The following is a 22,047-nucleotide window of genomic DNA, read 5'->3' on the forward strand; positions in this document are numbered from 1 at the left end:
TTTTGTTCAAAGTATAGAAGGTAAAGGAATATTTTGTACCAGAGGAATTACGTTTTCTTTCATATATTTCTGAATTGTATATAGTACTTTGAATTTTGATTAATTTTTTTTTTTTAAGTTTTTCAATTGAATAAGGTCATGTTTATTTAACAAAAGGGTCAGGATATTTCCTTACTATTCGACTCTTTTCTTATTTTAGCTCTTCCACATTTAAAATCTTTCCATACTTTTAGCTCCATCATATCTTTTCAATATCTTTCCTTATTTAAAACCGTTTCCTTTTTAGTTCTCCCATTGTAAAACTCTTATTACTCTTGTGTTTAGTTTTCCCATATCCTTTATGAAATTTCTCACATCCTAGCCGGAGAAACTTAAAAAATTGTGGTTTCGATGCAATTTAGGTATTTCTTTTATAAATTTGATCTCTCTTTTTTTTTTCTTTCTTTTGTTACAAAAAAGCTTTTGACAATGTCGTTTGGTATATTAGTGTCCATTGTTGGAGTTATTATTATTATTATTATTATTTTTTATATATTTTCAGAATCATTCAGATGTTTATGAAATGCTGAGATGACATTGTACATTTACTTTTAATTTGAAACAGAGTTAAGTATTGCTTTTCTAGTGTTGACTTGTCCTGCTGTGTGCATTTGCACTCCTTTTATGCTGAAAATGCTGATGAAGTAGTGAACAAAATGCTGGATTACTCAGCTGCTTTCTATCCTAATTTTGTTGCATGGCTAGTTAATAAAGAGGTTTTTGGCTAGTTAACAAAATGCTGATGAAGTAGTGAACAAAATGCAAGAACTTGCTGCCATATTTAAGAAGATTGGTGACAAGCAAACATGCACAATAATTTATATTTTTGTGCGTTATGTGGTTTCTAAGATATAAAAGAGATGTTCCAATTCATGAAAATCGCATCCACTCGTGTAGAAAATTATGGTGGAAAAAGGGCAATCCCTGGACTGTTGAACTGTAACGAAAGTACTAGCTTATTTCTAAAACAAACAGAAAATATACTGGATATAGTTTCGATATTTGCTTTAGACATTTACCTCAACTTGTACGAAAATGGTTTTAACACATTAATTATGCGGGCATTTGTATTCTGCAGGCAACAAAGGGTTAAGGGGGAACTACCGGCTATGTCCATTTATAAGTAGCTCATTACAAAAATTGGCCAATTTATAAAATATTACTAATATTAGCCAAATATTACTAATATTAGCCATTTAGCTATTTGTATCAAAAAAGGTCAAATTTTTTGCTCTCTTTTGAGTGGGTGTTATTAGAATAGATTGGGTACATCTTAAGGAGCTTCAATCTCAATTTTGGGATGATTTGGTGAGGTTTTGAGGTAGTTTGAATTGAAAATTCGAAGTAAAAATTGAACATAAAAAAATGATATGTGCATCACATTGTGTATCACATATGTATCATATTTGTATCAAGTGTGTATCACATGTATATCTATGTATACCTGTGTGTGAGATGCATGCGTGATACATGTTTGATACATGTGTCGCAGAAGAATTTTTTGAACTCGATTTAATTATAAATTTTGATACAAAACCAGTCCAAATCACCTCCAATCTTCCTCAAATTTTGTATATTGACTTATCTATGTGTTTTCAATGAATTTCAACTATACCCGTTGAAAAAGTTCCTTTTTGCTTAGAATTTTGAAATATTGTATTTTTTTTTAGTATTTCATCACCTTATTTGCTACCTCGTCCATGAAATTTCCTTTCCGTCTTACTCTAATGTTGTTAATCACGCTCAAATATGGAAAGAGTTTTTTGCATGTGATTCTTTGAGAGAAAGAACCTTATTTATTTGGTTTTTCAATTTTTATATGTACTTAATTAGTTTTAGTAAGTCTATGACTAATGGTTAAAGTAATGTTATATTCTGGTCCGGGCCCGGGCCTTAGTGGGCCTAACGGGCCGGGCCTCGCGGTCCCGGGCTTCGTGGTCCTGGGCTCTGGCGGTCCCGGTCTTCGTGGGCTCAATGGGTGGAACCGGCCCGTGACGGGCCTAAGCCCACATGGTCCTGTGCTTAACGGGCCGGGATCGTGGGCTTCGCGGGCCTAGCGGGCTTTTTTTTAAAAGGCAATTTCTTGTAGTATCATGGCTATATTAAAAATATATATGTAGTATATATGTATATCTAATTATTAAAGTGATTGACGAAAAAGAAAATAACAAAACAATAGTAAAACACTAAATTGTCATGCATAATATATTTTCTTGTAGTATATTATATTATATCTTATGTATATATATTCTCTTATATATTTTCTTGTAGTATATATATTGTATCTTATGTATATATATTCGCATAATATATTGTATCTTATGTATATATTGTATCTTATGTATATATGTTCGCATAATATATTTTCTTGTAGTATATATATTGTATATTATGTATATATTTTCGCATAATATATTGTATCTTATGTATATATATTGTATCTTATGTATATATGTTCGCATAATATATTTTCTTGTAGTATATATATTGTATATTATGTATATATTTTCGCATAATATATTTTCTTGTAGTATATTATATTGTATCTTATGTATATATATTCTCTTATATATTTTCTTGTAGTATATATATTGTATCTTATGTATATATATTCGCATAATATATTTTCTTGTAGTATATATATTGTATATTATGTATATATTTTCGCATAATATATTTTCTTGTAGTATATTATATTGTATCTTATGTATATATATTCTCTTATATATTTTCTTGTAGTATATATATTGTATATTATGTATATATTTTCGCATAATATATTTTCTTGTAGTATATTATATTGTATCTTATGTATATATATTCTCTTATATATTTTCTTGTAGTATATATATTGTATATTATGTATATATTGTAGCTTATAAATAATTCTAAGTATAGACAAAGAAATATTGCGAAAAGAAGCTCATGGGTAGAAGCAATAAATTTTATTACCAAAAATGGCATATCTTTCTTAGTCATCCTTCCCCCAATGGAATGAGCACAACAAGGTACTAATACCACCATTAGAAGGAAAAAAAACTAAGGAAGATGTGCCAAAATACAAGTTACATATTATTCTATGTATTATCTCTAACAAATCTCATAAATCCTTCAAGGTTCGGAGGAGGTTGCGTTGGTGGTGGTGGAAAAGAAGCTTGTTCATCACCACTTCCGGGCGAAGCCGAATCCTCCGCAAGTTCCGCTATCATTTCTTCATAAGCTTCATCTATCGCCGGTTGTGCTTCTGCAATTCCAAAGTTTCTTCTTTCCGAGCGGATCCAATCTCTAAACAATACTGATTTTTCCAAGCTATCCCTCATAGACGCTCTATGATCACCTATTTGCAGTCTTGCTTGACTGAAAGCGCTCTCTGATGCAACAGTTGAAGCTTGAATTGATAAAATATCCCGAGCCATCCTTGCAAGAACAGGAAAATGTTTTTCCCTTGCCTTCCACCATTCCAAAAGATCAAAAGAGCCGTCTGGATTCTCCTTTTCAAGTCCCTGAGACAAATAAACTTGAAGCTCATTTAGATGTGAAGTTTCATCATAATTTTCACCTTGAGACCCCCTGAACTCCGTCCAAGATTTAAGAGCTTTTAAGCCCGCAACTCTTTTAGACGATTGTGAGCTAGACGAAGTAGGGGTTGGAATAGTTGGCCTAGCATGCTCTAAGGCAAGTTGATAAGCATTATAAACTGTTTGAGCATTAATCTTAATTGAAGCTTTTGCATCTGCAAGTGTCGCAATTTCCTCATTTGAAAGATCTAAAGCCTTATAAATATTTGAATACCAAAAATGAGGACCTCCCAATTTCATTGTAGGATTTAGCATTGCAGCAAGACCATAAATAGGAGGGATAGGAAAAAAATATTTTTTAAACTTTTGTTTCATTTCATTTATAGCAAGTTCATAAATATCCCCACCCTCACTAAATTCAACAAACAAATCAGATAGTGCTGCAATATAAACTAAACAGTTTGAAATAGTAGGATAATATTGCCCAGAAAATGCATTTGTAGCAATTTGAAAATGTTCTAAAAAATCTAAAAGAATTTTAACATTAGTCCAATCTTGAGTGGTAAGCATTTCATCATCATCCTCACCACCTACCCGAGAATTAAACGTTGCATTAATTGGGTTTCTATATTCATATGCTACTACTAAACTTTCGTACATACAATTCCATCTAGTCGGGCAAGGTTTAGGAACCTTTCTTTCTCTAAGGCCATATTCATCACATTTTTTAAAATACTCTCTAAGTCTACTTCTACGGTTTGAATAAAAAAGCCAATTAAGAGCCATTCTAACCTTTTCAATTTCTATGTTTAATATTCGCATACCATCACCGACAATTAAATGATAAATATGACAAATACATCTAACATGGAAAATATTAGTAAATGCAGGATTTAGTGTTGTTGTAAGCATGCCTATAGCACTGGTGTTACTAGAAGCATTATCCATTGAAATTGCCATTATTTTATCGCTAAAGCAAAAATATCTACAAATATCTGCAACAGTGTTAGCTATAAACTTACCTGTGTGACGCGAATTAATTATTCTATATGCAATTATGCGTTTTTGCATTATCCATTCCTCATCTATCCAATGACTTGTAACAGTTAGATAATCACAATCATTACCACTTCTACCAATATCAGTAGTAATAGAAATCCGATTAGGTATATGAGTAAATAAATACCGCAAATATTGTTCATATTCATGTTTGAATTTATAAATATCACTCTTAACTGTTGCGCGAGGCCAACCTTTATAAGTAGGATTAAAAACTCTTCTAATATAATGAACCCAATTAGGATTAGATGCAAAAGTATAAGGTAAGCACATAACAGTAATCATCTTTGCTAATTCTTCACGATCTCTATTTGGATCGTAATATAAAATACCTCCGGTGACAGTGTTAATTCCTGGTTGAACTAGATTTGAACCTGTACTAGGGTTAACCGCAGAATCTACACTTGTCCCCTCTAGTTGCGCTTTCATTTGAAAAAATCTAGCCTTATCTCTAGGGTGTGTTTTTATGTGCCTAGTCAAACTACCCGTGCCGCTACGGTCTCCAGTATATTTATGCACCATTAATTTCCCACAAGTTTTACACTTAGCCTTATTTTGTTCTCTTACTTGAGTAAAAAAATTCCAAACTAATGATGTTTCTAGGCGTTTAGCAGGTTCTCTATTAAAAGTAGGAGTTTCTACAGGTGGGTCGACCGGTGCATCAGTTGGGTTATTAAGAGGACTAGTAGGTGTATCATCTAAATCCGGTGCTTGGGTTTCATCATCATCCTCATTTTCCTCATTATTTTCTAAGATGGTTTCATTAGGATAAAGAGCATTCATAATTTCATCATCTAATCTTTCACCTGGTGCAACATTATGATAAAATTCACTATCGGTAAATTGAAAACAAGGGTGATCACTATCAAGAATTACGGAAGGAGGAGGACGTCTAGGTTGGCGACTACTTTCAACTTGCTTATCTTTTCTAGGTCGGGGAGCCGGGGGAAGGGTAGTTGGTTGGCCACTACTTTCACCGGTTTTATCTTTTCCTTTACCAAACATTTTTTTCAAAGTAAATGCCATATTAATTATAATTATGCAAACTAAACCACACAAAAATATATTCTAAAAACGTAAGAGTTGAAACGAGTTTACCGGATTGCCGAACAACTTCTTGAAAATTGAAAATCGTTGAACACTTGAAAACTTCAATTCAACAACTTCACAATTTTTCACGAAATTTCAACAATAAATTAAGTAATTGCAGTAGAGAGTTTGAGAGAGATTGAGAAATATTGATGAATTGGTGAATAAAAATGAAAGAATGAGGGGGTATTTATAGTTGAGAAATGGGAAAAAGTGTAATTATATAAAGTTTGGGGTTAAAATAAAGTTTGGGGGCAAAATGACCATTTTTTAAACTTAAAAACGGTCATATTTTCAGCCCAAACGGCTAGATTTTAAATATGGCCGTTGGTGAATTTTAATTTTTTTTTTTAAAAAAAATAAATAGCCGTCGGGCCCGCCAGGACCGGCCCAGGCCCTCCTGACGGTCCCGGGCTAAACGGTCCCGGGCTCGTGGGCTCAAACTTGAAGACCGGCCCGTGACGGGCTCAGGAGGCCCACCAGGCCCGGCCCACCAGGCCCGTTAGGACCGCGGGCCCGGCCCGGTCTGGTTCAGGCCTGGCCCACCGAGCAGCCCTAGGTTAAAGATTGATAAGTTGAGACTTATTTGAAACATTTGTGTAAGTTTTCCCAAGGGTTAATGCTGTTGCTAAACAAGTTGATGGGCTCGTTATTGGAGAAAGTGGCACTACTATTTTTTTTTTTTGGTAATGGCATTACTAGTTTAGTCACACTGGTAAATGAACTTTATTACTACTTGAAATAAAAAATCTAAAGATACAAAACAATATTAATCTAGTTATATGTAGGTTAATGGGTTTATTTGCTATTTAAAATTTTATTTGTTTTATATTTTTCAGTCACATTATTCAGTTGAATTTGAATCAAGAGAATTAGATCGAATTGGACAAAACTTATTCGGTTTAATGATAACATATTTATTTTTATATAAAAAAACTTATCAATCAAACTAAACTAATTCAAAATGGATCAAATCGAATCATATTAAGTCAAACAGATAGAACCGACTAAATATACACTATAGTTCAATCTCCTTTACTAATAGTTGGTTTGCATCAAAAGTAATAGCACCCGTAATCATTAAATCATAGATCCGCCTCTGATTAGGCCTTCCATTCAAATAGCATAACATATAACGTCTCATAGGTCAATCATGTATATTCTTTAATAAAGTTTCTCCAATATTTCTCTTTATTCAAATTCAAAAACTTTTGCAAAGATTAGCCGATAAAATTTGAAAGATGTCAAAGGGGTGTAGTCTCAGCCTCTAAAATTAGAAAAGAAGTCAAAAAGAAACAAAGATTGGTTGGACGCTTCATTGCACCTGGTGGAAAACACGTGACCACTTTAGTTTTCCTTTACTGGAACCGTGACCACTTTATTTAAAGACCAAAACAGTAACTTTCTACAACTAAATTTGTAAGGACTAAGGATGATGAAAATTTATTCTCATTTAATGATTATACGATATTATTAAATACTACATGTTATGTGTTTGCACACATATTTCTTTAATTTAATCATATTTAAGTAATATAATGTATTTTACCAACAAAAATTATGGACAAATTTTTATAGCAAATACTAATTTATAATCTGATAAGAAAAGATAACAAACTTGATATCATTTGGTTAAATTACGGATTAATGTAAAAAAATCTTTAAGTAACTTAAATCCTATAGTTGGTTTAGCATGGGAATTGGGAAGGAATATTGTAGCAGAGCTCTATATACTGCTTTTTCCTAGGGTATAGCATGCTAGAAACAGGGTCGGAGGTACAAGTTTAAGTACGGCCAAACCAAGTAACATTTACTCAAATAGTATATTTGTATTAATAAATTCATTAAATATATACAAATATTAAATTTAGAATCCACTTAGTAGCTCTTAAAATCGTTGTTTGAAAATTTAGAACCCATAAAGTTAAAATTTTAGCTCCGCCTTTAATTAAAAAGAATAGAGAAATATAAAAATAAAAAGTAGCAGTATAAAGAATGAGGAAAGCTAGCTGAGTATACAAAGCAGAAAAAGAAAAGAGTAATTTGGACATGTTCCTCCTTCCATAGCTTTACTTACTCAACAAGTACCCCATTAATTAATTCAAATATACTTCCACTCTTTTCCTTTTTTTTTTGGTATGCTCGTCTATGTTCTGTTTCTAACTTACGTATACGCATCTAACATTCTTTTATATAGTAATAAAGTTACGCTATTTAATTGGTAGCAGAGAGCAAAAGAAGAAGAAGATAAAGTTGGTAATAGGAAGATGGCATCAACGCTGTTACTGGTAGTGGTTTTTGTGTTTGATCTGATTGCTTTTGGACTTGCTGTTGCTGCTGAGCAGAGAAGAGCCACTGTGAGTTCTTTCTCTCCTTCTTTTAGCATTCACTATCATATTATATATATATATATATATATATATATATATTGTATTGGGGTCTTTGTATTTTGAGTTGGTAAATTGAACTCCATGCTCAAATTATTACTAGCTATTTTAGGGTTACAAAATCTCAACCCTTAAAACTCTTTGTACACTATGAACAGTCGTTATGAAATAACACAAGCAAGCCTAACCCAGCTTGAAGATAATTGGATACATAGTTTCTACTTTCTTGCTTGTTGAGTTGATGTCCAGGGAAGGACCCAGAAGTTGATTTAATACAATTAAAAAAAAAAAGTAAAGAAAGTTTAGCAGAGAGGTTGAAGGGATTCTTTTGAATTTTGAACAAGCAGGGTGATGCTCCTCTAGAGACAATTACTGGCCTAGTACATGAGGAGCCAGGATTTTTATTAAGGGGAGTCAAAATATAAAGAAACAAACTCACCAAGAAGTCAAGGGGTGTCATTATATAGTATATATACATATTCTTTTAAAATTTACCGAGCTAAACAATGTAATTTTCCGACAAAGGAGTGTCTGACACCCCCTTGGGTGCATGTGGCTCCGCCACTGTGTGTGTCTGTGTGTATATATATGCATAGAAAACAAAGGCGGAGCCAGGATTAAACTTTATGGGTTCGAAATTTTAGGATAATAATATTAGGTGGTAGTAACTGGGTTCTAAATTTAATTATTTTTACATATTTAGTGAATTTCTTAATATGAAATACAATGTTTAGACTAAAGGTACTGGGTTCAGCAGAACCTATATCTTTCCTTTTGGCTCCGCTCGTGATACAAAATGTAGGACAGAGGAACAATGTTGATGAGAGTATGAAAAAGACTGTAATACTGTGTAAAGTCTGTTCACCTCGTTTGAGGTTGTTTTGTTATTTGCGGATGTGCATGACTAGATTAATCCGGTATATAGATGATGCTGGATTTGACAAGCAAGCTGAATTGATTCTTATATTGCCATCTCTAGTGATTTATACTTGTGTTAGATAAGCTCCAAAATTTATAGCATGCAGAGGAAAGGAGAACAAAATAACATTAGATAATCTACCAAATTATAGTCTTATTTTTATCAGAAGACTAAAAAATAATAACTTTTACCATGTTTATCAATCAATGGATCAAATACAATGCAATCCAAACTTCTTGGGTTTGGCTACATCAGTCCTCTATTTATTCACCTATGCTTGGTCTCATTCCGTTTAGTAGTAAGTAATGTCTGCAAGGCAAATTGAGGTGTTCTACAGCTGAAGGTTTTCTAAATTTAGACTTACCCGTATACACTTATCCCTACCCGGATCTAGTGTAAGCGTAACAACAAGAACTAAGGTTTAGTCTGACCAGTATTGTTTATATGGATCCTTGCTTCCACTATGTTTTATTCCTTGCTAAGTCTGCGTTGATTACTAGAAACTGTAGGTTTTATAGACAGCTTCCCATGCATGTGATCTTAGATCAACCTCTTTCCTTTTTAGTACCATATATTTAGTGTCACACTTATAGATTGGTGCATTTGGAGGTCTATATAGGATATGACTAAACCATATAACCTTCTCTTCTACTCTGTGTATATTACTTGCAACCACCATCCAATGTGATCATTTCTAATTTTGTCCAATCTTGTACGACCACACATTTGTAACATTGCTGATCCCGTAACTGTTCTGGATACCTAGCCTTTCACTTGGTTAGGTTTCTCTTTATTCCAGAACATGCTTGTACCACTCTGACACTTGGCCAACATAGTTTAATCCTTTGTGCTATAATTCATGTATTGCGCCTTCCTGCTTGAAGATTGAGCAGATATATCTACATTGTCTGTATTACGTGCCACTTTCCCTTCCAACATCTCTTTGCTGTCATGCTTTTTATCGGAGTTAAACTTGCAGTATATATATTAGATCTTACTTCTATCCTAAAACTCTTTACTCTTTATAGTACTTCTTAACAAGGGTAATCCAGCTCTGAAATAGTGCAAGATTGTTAAGATATTCACCATAGATCGGTTTACTTAAAACATTCGGTATATTGGTCTCAGTACATTTTGAGAACCCAGGGTCAGTCCACTGTTCCATAATTGGAATAATTGCGTTAAATTAATATTTCAATTTTTGACCAAACTAGTATTCTATCATAGCTTTTTTACTCTTGTATTTTTTAAACTTGTTTTGTAAATATTTTTTTTGAGCCGAGGGTTTATAGGAAACAACCTCTCTACCTCACAAGTTAGGGGTAAGGTCTTCGTACACCCCAGCCTCCCTGACCCCACTTGTGGGATCACACCGAATATGTTGTTGTTGTTGTTGTTGTTGTTGCTGTGCATGAGTGAGATCAATACGAGGATTACAAACTGATAACAACTTATTTGACATCTGGTGCTCGTTGTACCAGTTATTCTTGCTCACCTTAGAATATATTTGGATAATAATCTTTAGATGTATGTTCTTTGAGCATTCTTTTCTTTTGGTTGCATTCATCGTTAATATTGTGTACCTTTACAAAAAAAATGAGTCCTTGCATTTTTCAACATTAAGTGCCAATGAAAATGTGAAAAGCCGAAAAAGTTATGGAGGAAATTAAGTTTAGAACAAATATTTTTCCGGCAACTAGCTCATTTTTTATCGTTATGTGTATGCTGAGGTTTACTTATTGGAAAAAGAACTGCATATGCTGAAGCTTGTCATGATATGATGTCGATATTGTAACCCGAATGAAGGTCTTGGTGACTTAGATGCCTTTTCGATATGTCAATCAAACATTTAGATCTAGAAGCATTCTGGTAGCACAGTCACATTTTATCTGGTGGAAAGCTTGTAAATAGAGGAACTTGAGATGCTTTGAAGATAAGCACAGTCACGTCTAGAGGATAAATCCAACAGCATTTTCTTGTTTTTCTTTTGGTGTAGAATGGAACTTGCAAATAAAGCTGAATCTATCTTAGAGCTCTTAAAATCCCTGTAGATTTAGATAGGGTATACTTTTGTCTTCACACTTTTGACACAAGCACATTCTTAGTGCTGTTTATCAATAAGAATTTACCATTTCGAAAAATAAATATTAGCACGTGAACAGAACTATAGGTGTGACCAGAGATAATTTCACATCCAACTTCATGGGTTAAGTTAATTGGTTGATCCTATCTCAGAACGAGTGCTTGATATATGCCTAACTCAGCTATGAGGAAACTTTAGGAGATCTTAGAGCAGTGAGAAGAAGTGATTGATAAAATTCAAGATTTGTGCTAATTGCTTATGTTTAGTTTAATACGAAGACATTTCTGACAAGCTCTTTTGTCTATAAGGTTATTTAATCTTTGTAGTATATATGTCAGTAAATTTATAATAAAATTAATTTTTGGGTTCTATTTTCAGGCAACTATCAGGAAAGATGCAGAGTATAATTACTGTGTGTATGAATCAGATATTGCAACTGGCTTAGGTGTGGGTTCATTCTTATTCCTTTTGGCTAGTCAGCTAATCATAATGTTGGCAAGCCGATGTTTATGTTGTGGGAGGGCGCTGCGACCAGGAAAGTCAAGAGCATGGGCTATTCTTTTATTTATCACCTGCTGGTATGTTTCTCCTTAAACATGGTTCATGAGCTGCATTTTGGTGTTTGCTAGCCGGAGTAGGGAAATAAATGATTTCGCTGATGTGTGTAAGAATCTTGTCAAATATGTGAGAATCAAATTTATGTCTCTGAACATATTTGTTTCTGGACCTTTCAGGGTCACCTTCTTTATTGCCGAAGTGTGCTTACTGGCGGGTTCCGTTAGAAATGCCTACCATACAAAGTATAGGACTTACTTGACACAACATCCCCCGTCCTGTGAGGTTTTGAGAAAGGGAGTCTTTGGTGCTGGCGCTGCTTTTATTGTTTTCACTGGCATTGTCTCTGAGCTTTTCTACGTCAGCTACTCCAAGGCAGATGAAGGATCCATTCCTCCTAGAATGGATGGTGGCATAAGGATGAACGCGTTCAAGTGAACCAATTGAGGAAAAGGAAACTTTGGTTTTACACTCACAAAACTTTGCATTGACCTTGAATGCGTGGAATTATGAAGACGTTATATTGGTTATGTGGTATACTTATCCCTGATCGGTTGGTGATTTGATTTACTGAGTTAGAGATTCTAATTATGTGTCGTGACTTATGTGCATCCTTCATCATAAACCAAAATTGTTGAGTAGGGATATAGATTTAGATAGGTATTGCTTGCTACTCGTTAATTCTTATGTACAATGTTGTAGAACAGGGTTTTGCTTGGAGGAAAACTGCGATGTCCCCCTTAGAAACTAGGATTGATTCTATTATTCCTGCTGCCATTTTCCATTCTGTGCTAGCATATTCATTATAATCTAGGTTTTCTCGGACTTGTCTGATTCTGCTGTTTCTGGTTCATATTCTCCGCTGGAACAATTAGAACAGAATGGAATTTCTTCGACTTCACTCATCCTTTTCTGGTTGATTTCCATTACTATTGTGTACTTTACTCATTGGCAGTTCTCTGTTTCTAGTTTATTTCCAAGTATAGGCAAGGGTTACCAACTTCAACATTTGTAAGTTGGACTAATCTAGCGAATACCCAAGTCCATGGCTAGGGGTGTCAAATGGGCGGGCTGGGTCGATTTTGGGTGGGTCAAAACGGTTTGAGTCATTGACCCGCCCAAAAGTTACTTGGGCTAAGATGGATTGAGTCAAGAATAAGCTAAAATTTAGGTCATAGCCCAAGCCGCCCAACTCTTATCAAGTTTTACTTAATATGTGTTATTTTTATATGAATTGTATAATTACTAAATAAGATTTTTTTTCTTTTGTTATGGTCATATATACAAAAAAAAATTATTTCTAAAGTATTTTAGCAAAGTTACTCATGAATCAATTTGTGCTAAAAATCAGCTCAACTTTAAATGGGTTGAGATGAGTTGGGTCAAGATAGGTTGAATTCAATAAATAGGCGGGTCAATAACCAACCCAGCCTTAGACGAATTAGGCTGGTCATTTGGGCTTGGGCCAAATTTGACAGCTCTATACCAGGTATGCCCATTTATAAGTAGCTTATTATAAAACTGGCCAATTCCTAAAATATTACCAATATTAGCTAATTAGCTATTTGTAGCAAAAAAAAGGTCAAAATTTTGCTTTCTTTTGAGTGAGTGTTATTAGAATAGATTGGGTACATCTTAAGGAGCTTGAATCTCAGTTTTGGAATGATTTGGTGGAGTTTTGAGGTAGTTTGAATTGAAAATTTGAAGTAGAAAATGAACATGAAAAAAAATGATATGTGTATCACACTGTGTATCAAACATATATCATATTTATATCAAATGTGTATCACATGTATATCCATGTATACCTACGTGTGAGATACATGCGTGATACATGTTTGCTACATTTGTCGCAGAAGAATTTTTTGAACTCGATTTTAACTACGAATTTTGATACTAAATCAGTCCAAATCACCTCCAATCTTTCTCAAATTTTGTATATTGACTCATCTATATGTTTTCAATGAATCTCAACCATACCCATTGAAAAAAGTCATTTTTTGCTTAGATTTTTGGAATCTTGTATATTTTTTTTTTGTATTTCATTACCTTATTTGCTATCTCATCCACAAAATTTTTCTTTCCGTCTTGCATCTAATATTGCTAAGCACGCTTAAAAATATGGAAGGAGATTTTTGTTTATGATTCTTGAAGAGAACAAACCTTATTTATTTGTGTTTTTAATTTCTATATGTGTTTGGTTAATTTTAATAAATGTATAATTAATGGCTAGATGTTGGTAAATTGGAATTTTTTGGGACATTTCTGTAAGGTACCTCGTATGCTTGACTTGATGTTGGATGTCGTCTTTCTTCAAGGGTGTAGCTTTTTGTTTCCGTAGGAGTAATTTCTATACACTTATTTCTTCAGTGAGACAAAACACCTCTTACCTCGATGAGATTAAACATGGCCATAGGCTCTTGATCAGTCCCAAAAACACGTTAGTCCCATGTGCTCTCTCATACAAGCCTTAGGTCCACAAGAGCAAAGAAAAGAGAAGGAGAGAAATAAACAACAACATACCCAATGTAATCTCACAAGTACGGTCTATAGAGGATAGAAAGTACGCAACCTTACTTTACCTTATGTAGGTAAAAAAACTGTTTCCAATAAATCCTTGGCTCAAAGCAAACAACAATGCAGAGAAAATATATGCAGTAGTAAAAAAGTCTAAGAAGCAGTAACAACAACAAGAGTAGTAAAAAAGTCTAAGAAACAGTAAAAACAAGATACAGAGAAAATAAATAAAAAGGGGCCAAATTTTCTCCAAGTTTTGAATATTGTAATCGGCTTTCATTTTACTTGTTGTTTAAGTTCCTTTAAGCGAGTAAAATAAAAATAAAAAAGAGCCCCACTTTTTTTGGAAAAATGATATTGTATAACCGTTGTAAAAATAATAGCTGAAAAAATATATAAAATTTGTATAATTTTTATATATAACATACACAATGTATATATATACAAAGATACAAATTTTATTATATTTTTTCGGCTAACAAATATAAATAGTTTCTGGCGCGAGCTAAACAGTAATACCTTCTTTTTTTTTTAAAGTCAAGTCTTGGTCTTTCTTAGCCAATAAATATATTTCTCTTTGGGGTTGATTTTGGTTGCATTGAGGAAAAAGATAAAGTTGGTAATAGGTAAGATGGCTTCAACACTGTTGCTGGTTGTGGTTTTTGCGTTTGATCTAATAGCTTTTGGACTTGCTGTTGCTGCTGAGAAGAAAAGGGGCACTCTGACAGTGAGTTATTTTTCAGTATATGGTATATTATATGATGCATTGAGGTATTTTATTTTGGGTTGGTATGTTGAAAAATTGAATGCCATGCTCAAATTATTGGCTATTTTAGGGGGTAAATCCTCAACCTCAATTATTACTACACTATAAATAGTACATTTATCAAATAACAATGAATAGTGGTTATGAAATAACACAAGCAAGCCTATCCCAAGTTGAAGATAATTGGATTAATTTTACATGGCTTTTAGCTTGTTGTGGTGGTGTCTAGGAAATGATTTAATTTAATAATTTTTTTAATAATAAAAGGAAAGAAAGTTTAGCTGAGAGGTTGAAAGGGTTCTTTTGGATTTTGATTAAGCAGGTCATGCCCCGTAAAGGCAATTTTGACTTTTTATATAAAAGGTATACCAGCCAAGCTTGCACACTTTCACCTCCTATTGCGAAAATAATACTGTATAACCGCTCTTAAAATAATAATAAAAATAATATATATTCTTTTTTATATATATATATTTTGTATGTTATATACAAATTTTATACAGTTTTTTCGACTACTAAATATAAATAATTTCTGACACGAGTTACAAATAATAATACCTCTTTTTTCGGTGGCCTACAACGAAATCTAAAAAGGAGGCCTTGGATCATTTATAAATTTATGATTTTTTGGAGTATCTAAATTTGATTTTTTTCACTAATTTTTTCTCTTGGACTATATAGATTCAAGTGAATTAGTAACTTCCTCGTAGTGCATTTTCATATAGACCTACTTTTGGGATCGCCACTAAAATTATATTCATATTGTACAAAATTTTGCAGAGACCCATGTCTTACATGGTAAACTGTGTATCTCACACTCAATATTGAGCAAGTGAAAGTCTTCTATACTGACTAAATTAAAAATTAAAAAATAAAAAAAATAAAAAACCATTTTCAATCCTCACTTTTTTTATGGTATGAAAGATAAATATCATTAATTAAACTGATGCGTACAAACCCTCACTCTCTCTATCTATATATTCATTACAGAAGAAAAATAAAACCTTAAAACAAACAATCAAATACATAAAGCTTGAAGCAATATTAATTAAGTTGATATTTGCAGTTAATACTACTACCATTTTTATTCTGGGCAGCTAGACAACAAATGGAGCAGAGCTCTTTGTGAGAAGCTCTTCTACAAACATATCCTCTGTTTTTTGCAACCTCTATCCCTTGTGAATTGTGATCATTTCAAATTTTTTCCTATCTTCTACTACCAAACATTTATTAATTAAAAATTGTTGGTCTCGTAACTGTTTTGGACACCTTACCTTTCACTTGGTTAGGTTTATCTTATTTATATTAAATATTTTTCGGCTATTATTTTCATAGCAGCTATACAGTGTCATTTTCTCTTAAATATACCGTGTTTATATTGTTTCTTACTTCTTATCTTACAACTCTAACTCTTTATAATACTTCTTCTTAACAAAAAATAATCTAGCTCTGAAATAGTGCAAGATTGTTAAGATATTCATAAATCGTTTGTTCGGTTTACATAAAACTTTGTGAATATTGGTATATTCTCATTACATTTTGACTCAGGTTCAGTCCATTGTTCCAAAAGAGGAAAAAGTGTTTTAAATTAAGTAGTGGCAATTCTTGACCAAGTTGAAATTCCTGCGCATGACTCATATCCATACGAGGCCTAAGAAATTAGAGATGGCAGCTTATTCAATTTCTAGTGCTCATATTGTACAAGTAATTCTTGCTCACTAAGAAATTTGAGCTTCTTTGGTTGCACTCCTTGTTAATACTATAATGTATTCCACTTTATAAACAAGGAGTCCTTGCATTTTCAACAACAAGTGCAAATGAAAATGTGAAAAGCCGAAAAAGTTGTGTTGGAAAATAAGTTAAGAACAAATATTATTCCGGCAGCTAGCTCAATTTTTATTGTTTTGTATATGTAAAATTATTGTATATGCTGAGGCTTTGGTGACTTAGATGCCTTTGGCTATATATTCTAATTGCTCAGCTTTAGTGCATTTCGGAAGTAGCTCTTTTGGCTATAAGATTAATGGTTTTATAGTTGAGGAAAGTTTTTAAAGTATATATATTTTCAGTAAATATAAATTTTGTTTTTTTTTCTTTTCAGATAACTACCGGCGGACGTGATAGGGCAATTAATTGTCTGTATTTATCAGACACTGGAACTGGTTTTCGTGTGGTTTCGTTGTTATTCCTTTCCGCTAGTCAGCTTATCATAACGGTGGCTAGTCGATGTTTATGCTGTGGGAGGGCACTACAAAAAGGAAAATCAAGAAAATGGGCAATTGTCTTATTTATCATGCTGGTACGTTTCTCCGCTGCATTTTGGTGTTTGCCAACTAACACTTTATTTGGATTATTGTTACCCATCGTTTTACAATGTATCATATTGTATTGTATTGTATTGTATTGTATCGTTTTATGAATATAATATTTGAATAAATTATATTGTTTGTTGTTGTTAAGTAATATTTTGCTGTTTCGTTTGACTATATCGTAATGTACTGTAACTAATAAGTTTACGAAAATACCCTTAACTGTTTTTGAAATATTTAATTTATCAAAAATTACACATAAAAATAATTTAAGAAAACCTCTTTCTACTAATTTATCACCAATTATGTCTTATATAAAAATTAAGCAATTAAATTCATGCAAATTCTATTGAAATTAGTGAAACAAGTTAATAATATTAAAAATAATAATAAGTAAACTATATTCATAATTAGATCGTAATAATAATAATAATAAAATAAAAACAAAATGTTAAGTATACTTCATTCAGAATTTAGATCATAAGTAATATTTCCTAACAACATGACATATAATCCATAACTTAAAGTGTATAACATTAAAGTTATCTAACAACGTGACATATAATCTATAATGAAATACTCATATTATTAGAATAAAAAAAATGATGATAAAGAAATAAACGAAGAAGTTAGCAGAAAAAAGATAAATAATAAAACTTTAGATACTTGAAAACAACCAATACTATACAGCTAATTGGAGATAAAGTTATTTAGAATTGGAATTACAAATCAAAGTAGAAGAAAGAATGAAACAAAAGGAAGGCAAAACCTATACCTGACGTTGAAGTTGGAAGCGGCAGAAGGAAATAAGAGTTAGGTTATAGGTTGGAGTTAAAATAAAAATAAAAAAGTAAAGGATAAAATAGAATGAAAGAATTACAAGAAAATACACATGACTTCACATTATAATAAAAAATGGCCCATGTTTTTAAGTTTTATCCAACCTAGCCTATATTGCACGTATTTTGAAAGCACTAGCAAATTCAAAGCATGTGTTCTTACAACCATTGCTTCTAAAAGTTATGGAGTTAAATATGTGTCCTCACAACCATTGCTTTCACTCTCTCTTCTTCTCACATATTCTACATATGCATCAAGGGGCCGTCCGCCATTGCTGCTTCTTACCCTATGTCACCTGGTTGTAGTGTAAGAAAATTGAAGAGTAGAAGTCCACCATTGAAGGCCATTCAAAGCTTTGCTTTCGAAAATAGGATTTTTTGATTTTGTTAGTTGTTTGGATTGAGTATTATTCCAATTGATTGAAAATATCAAAAGGAGTTCAAAATTTTAGTTTGAAGTGATTTGGAGTAGATTTGAGTTAAATTTTAGAAAAGACGCAAAGAAGAAGACGAAGTCAGTTTTTTGTATAATTATGTATAATCTTGTATAATAGTGTATATGAGTGTATAAACACAACTTATACACTATTATACAATTTTATACACCTTTATACAAGCTTTGTAGACGAACTTCTTCCACGATTTTCAGTTGCAATTCTTGTTCATAACCAGTCCAAATCTCCATTAAATGACTTCAAATTTTATATACAACCTCCTTATACTATTTCTAACAAGTCTAAATAACACCCACTCCAAATTTCTCACAAAATCAAATTTGAAATTTAAACCCACATGTTTAAGCTTGTTAAAAATTTAATTTTCAGCATCCAAATAGATTTGGTTTGTTGAACTAATATTTGAGTCACAGTTACTGATTCGAAAATTAACTTAAAAGCTTGAGTAATATTTTTTAAAAATTAAATAGTAACCTATTGAGTTGTATGTTGAATCTTAGCCTATTGTTTTTGGGCTAGTTAGTTGTAAATTAAAATATGAGCTACAAAATTGAAAAGCATGGAGCTCAGTTGTTCTTATGTGAAATTTTCCCAAATAGAATTATAAAGTAATAAGTTATGGCATAATTGAAAAGAAAAATAGGAAACAATCTCACCACACCAAATCGGTTGTTTCAAAAAATGGGACTTTTTATTGTTCCGGAACAATGAATTTAACAATACAATACAACCAATTTTAACTAAACAATCAAAACAAATATTATTTTAGGATAACAATAATACGATACAATGGATAATAACCACCCAAAAAAAAATAGGGAGCACCGTTTTCCTTAATATAACGTACTCGCCTCTGTTTCAATTTAGACAACACATTTTTTTATTAGTTTGTTTCAAAAGGACTAACATATTTCTATAATTGGAAACAATTCAACTTTGAACTCTTTATTTTTCGGGCCATTTGCATCTATACCCACTTTTTGTGTCACGTTTTAACTTGTGTTCGCTTTGCAAAAAAAATTACAAGCGTACCCGCTTTTTTGCATAACTTCAGCATACGAGGCTGAAGTAGCAAAGGTAATCACGCAAAACTTCAGCATTCTAGTAGTCGGGCCTGATGTTCAGCTCTACAGCTGAAGTTTTTGTTTTGTAACTGTCGAACTTCAGCTCTAGAGCTGAAGTTTTTGTTTGTAATTGGCGAACTTCAGCTCTAGAGCTGAAGTTTTTGTTTGTACTGGCAAGTTTTTGTTTGTAAGCTTCAGCTCTAGAGCTGAAGTTTTTGTTTTGTAACTGTCGAACTTCAGCTCTAGAGTTGAAGTTTTTGTTTGTAAGCTTCAGCTCTAGAGCTGAAGTTTTTATTTTGTTACTGGGAAGTTTTTGTCTTTGTAACTGGGGAACTTCAGCTATAGAGCTGAAGTTTTTGTTTGTTTATAATTTCATTTGCCACACAATCTTGACCAAACTGAAAGAAAATTAATTAGAGACAGCAGGAGAACACTGCACCACAAACTTGCAAACTGTGTTAGATTCTTTACTTTGCATAGGATCCACGAAACACTGTAAATATCCTCAGAGAAATTAGAGAGGCAGATTCAATCCATTCATTCATTCATTCACTTTTTTGTCCTTATACAGAACTGTATGATTATTTGCCTGAGTAGTTTCATGACTTTTACTGCTGCTACTTACCAGATTAGGTAATTACGAGTAGTAATTAATCAAATAAATCACGAAGTCAGTTGTATATATATGCATGTCACTTGATAGGAAGTGACGAAAAAAGCAAATTGGTTGTTTCAGATGTATAGATTGACGTGAAAAATTATAGGACTCACAGGAGAAATAAGAAGAATCAGATACGGATGAACCTTACTTCTAGAAAAAGAAGACATAAAACTTTGAGGAGGAGGAGGAGGAGGAGGAGAAAGGGGGCTGAAGTTGTTTAAAAAGTGGGTACAAGTTAAAAGTTTTTTAAAAAATGGATATATGTTAAATGAGAAGCTTTAATAACTACACAAGTGTCATGACCCCACAAAACTTTTACCCTTTAAACTTTTAAGACCAAAAATTTCAAAAGTATTTTTTTTCTTAAGCCTCGAGTCGAGTCAAACTACCTCATCTAAATTAAAACCGAGGGAGTAAAAAAGAATCAATCTTATCAAATATGTGAACACGCGGAATAGGGGCGGAAAGTTGAACCCACTTGACCTAAACATAGTGCACAGTTGCACACCTCGCTAGTAAAGTGAGTTCAATTCTTTTAAGGGATCCTGGGTTCGAAACCGATCAAGAACAAGTACAACCATTTTCCTATATAAAGCTATATCTACGTTCATTAGGAAACGGAAACCTATACATTTTTTTTCCTTTAAATGAAACTATAATATGAAAGGAGTATACCTAAGTTGCACGTTTTGCTTTTTGTTTTTTAAGGTGCAAAACCTATTTCTTTATACATTACTTCTTCATATGTTTGAACTGGCCGCTTGGTAAAAATTCTAGGTCCGCCACTTAACACAAGTATATACTAATTTCTGAACACATTTGTTTCTAGAACCTTCAGGGTTCCCTTGGGGGGGAGCACTACTATACGTGGTCTAAGAGGACTTACTTGACACAGCGTAGCCCATCCTGTAAGGTTTTGAGAAAGGAAATATTTGGTAGTGGCGTTGCTTTTATTGTTTTAACTGGCATTTTCTCTGCGCTTTTCTATTTCAGCTACGTCTCCAAAGCTGGTGAAGGATCCATTCCTCGTAATATATTGGATGGTGGCATAAGGATGAATCCATCCAACTGAAAATAATCCATCGAGGAAAAGGGACTTAATTTGGTTCTACTCTTATAAAAATTTTATGCGTAGAATTATGAAAATGTCTTATATTGTTGATGAGGAATAGGGAGACCAAAATAAGTGCAAAAGAAGAACTTGGACAAAATTAGCAAATAGACACTTTTAACCTATGATTAGAGTTTAGTAAGTATTTGAAAAACTATTACTAGCATTTAGTCACTTCTTTTACACAAAAAAGTTTTGGACAAAAATACCCAATTAAAAGCGGAACAATTCCAGCAATAGGTGTTGGTTTCGAAATTCCATTAATTTGAGAAATTCTGTATGTGAAACTCCTAACTCCTGCATAGCGAATTGAAATTTCAAACATTTATATGATTATACTGGAGTTTTAAACCAAATTTGAAGTTCTAAATCTAGATTAATTTCACCGGTGGTTATCCAACTAAACGTATATTTCACGAAAGTTACTATTCTATTTGTTATCACCTAAAAGTCACTCAATTTCATCTTTCTCACTTAAAAACCATTCTAGCTTAAAACCTACTATAAGATATCCTATAATTTTTTTTTTGGCATGACATTAAATTTAATTAAATAATCTAATAATAATGCCACATTAGCTTAAATGACCGTACTATTTTAGTCCCACTTCCCTCTGTCACGACCCTATATCCGGACCCGATCATGATGTCGCCTCTCGTGAAGACAAGACCAGTCA

General features: G+C 32.7%; 2 protein-coding genes across 4 annotated transcripts; both read left to right on the forward strand.

The window, feature by feature from the left end:
* Positions 1-7,738: 7,738 nt before the first annotated feature.
* On the forward strand, positions 7,739-12,554 carry LOC104235748 (uncharacterized). Of its 3 annotated transcripts, none has more exons than XM_070167813.1 (4): positions 7,739-7,841; positions 7,931-8,062; positions 11,473-11,672; positions 11,829-12,554. In XM_070167813.1, exons 2-4 carry the CDS (start codon positions 7,973-7,975, stop codon positions 12,085-12,087), a joined length of 549 nt encoding a protein of 182 aa, XP_070023914.1. In that variant the 5' UTR covers positions 7,739-7,841; positions 7,931-7,972; the 3' UTR covers positions 12,088-12,554. The 3 variants fall into 3 exon arrangements, with proteins under 3 accessions (XP_070023914.1, XP_009787862.1, XP_009787861.1); XM_009789560.2 differs by having other exon boundaries at positions 7,934-8,062; XM_009789559.2 differs by lacking the exon at positions 7,739-7,841 and having other exon boundaries at positions 7,851-8,062.
* A 2,243-nt stretch (positions 12,555-14,797) lies between these two features.
* On the forward strand, positions 14,798-21,332 carry LOC104235749 (uncharacterized). Its single transcript, XM_070164929.1, has 3 exons — positions 14,798-14,893; positions 17,034-17,231; positions 21,099-21,332. Exons 1-3 carry the CDS (start codon positions 14,798-14,800, stop codon positions 21,330-21,332), a joined length of 528 nt encoding a protein of 175 aa, XP_070021030.1.
* The last annotated feature ends 715 nt before the right edge of the window (positions 21,333-22,047 follow it).

The sequence above is a fragment of the Nicotiana sylvestris genome, chromosome 2 (assembly GCF_000393655.2).
Source record: "Nicotiana sylvestris chromosome 2, ASM39365v2, whole genome shotgun sequence".
NCBI classification, from domain to species: domain Eukaryota; kingdom Viridiplantae; phylum Streptophyta; class Magnoliopsida; order Solanales; family Solanaceae; genus Nicotiana; species Nicotiana sylvestris.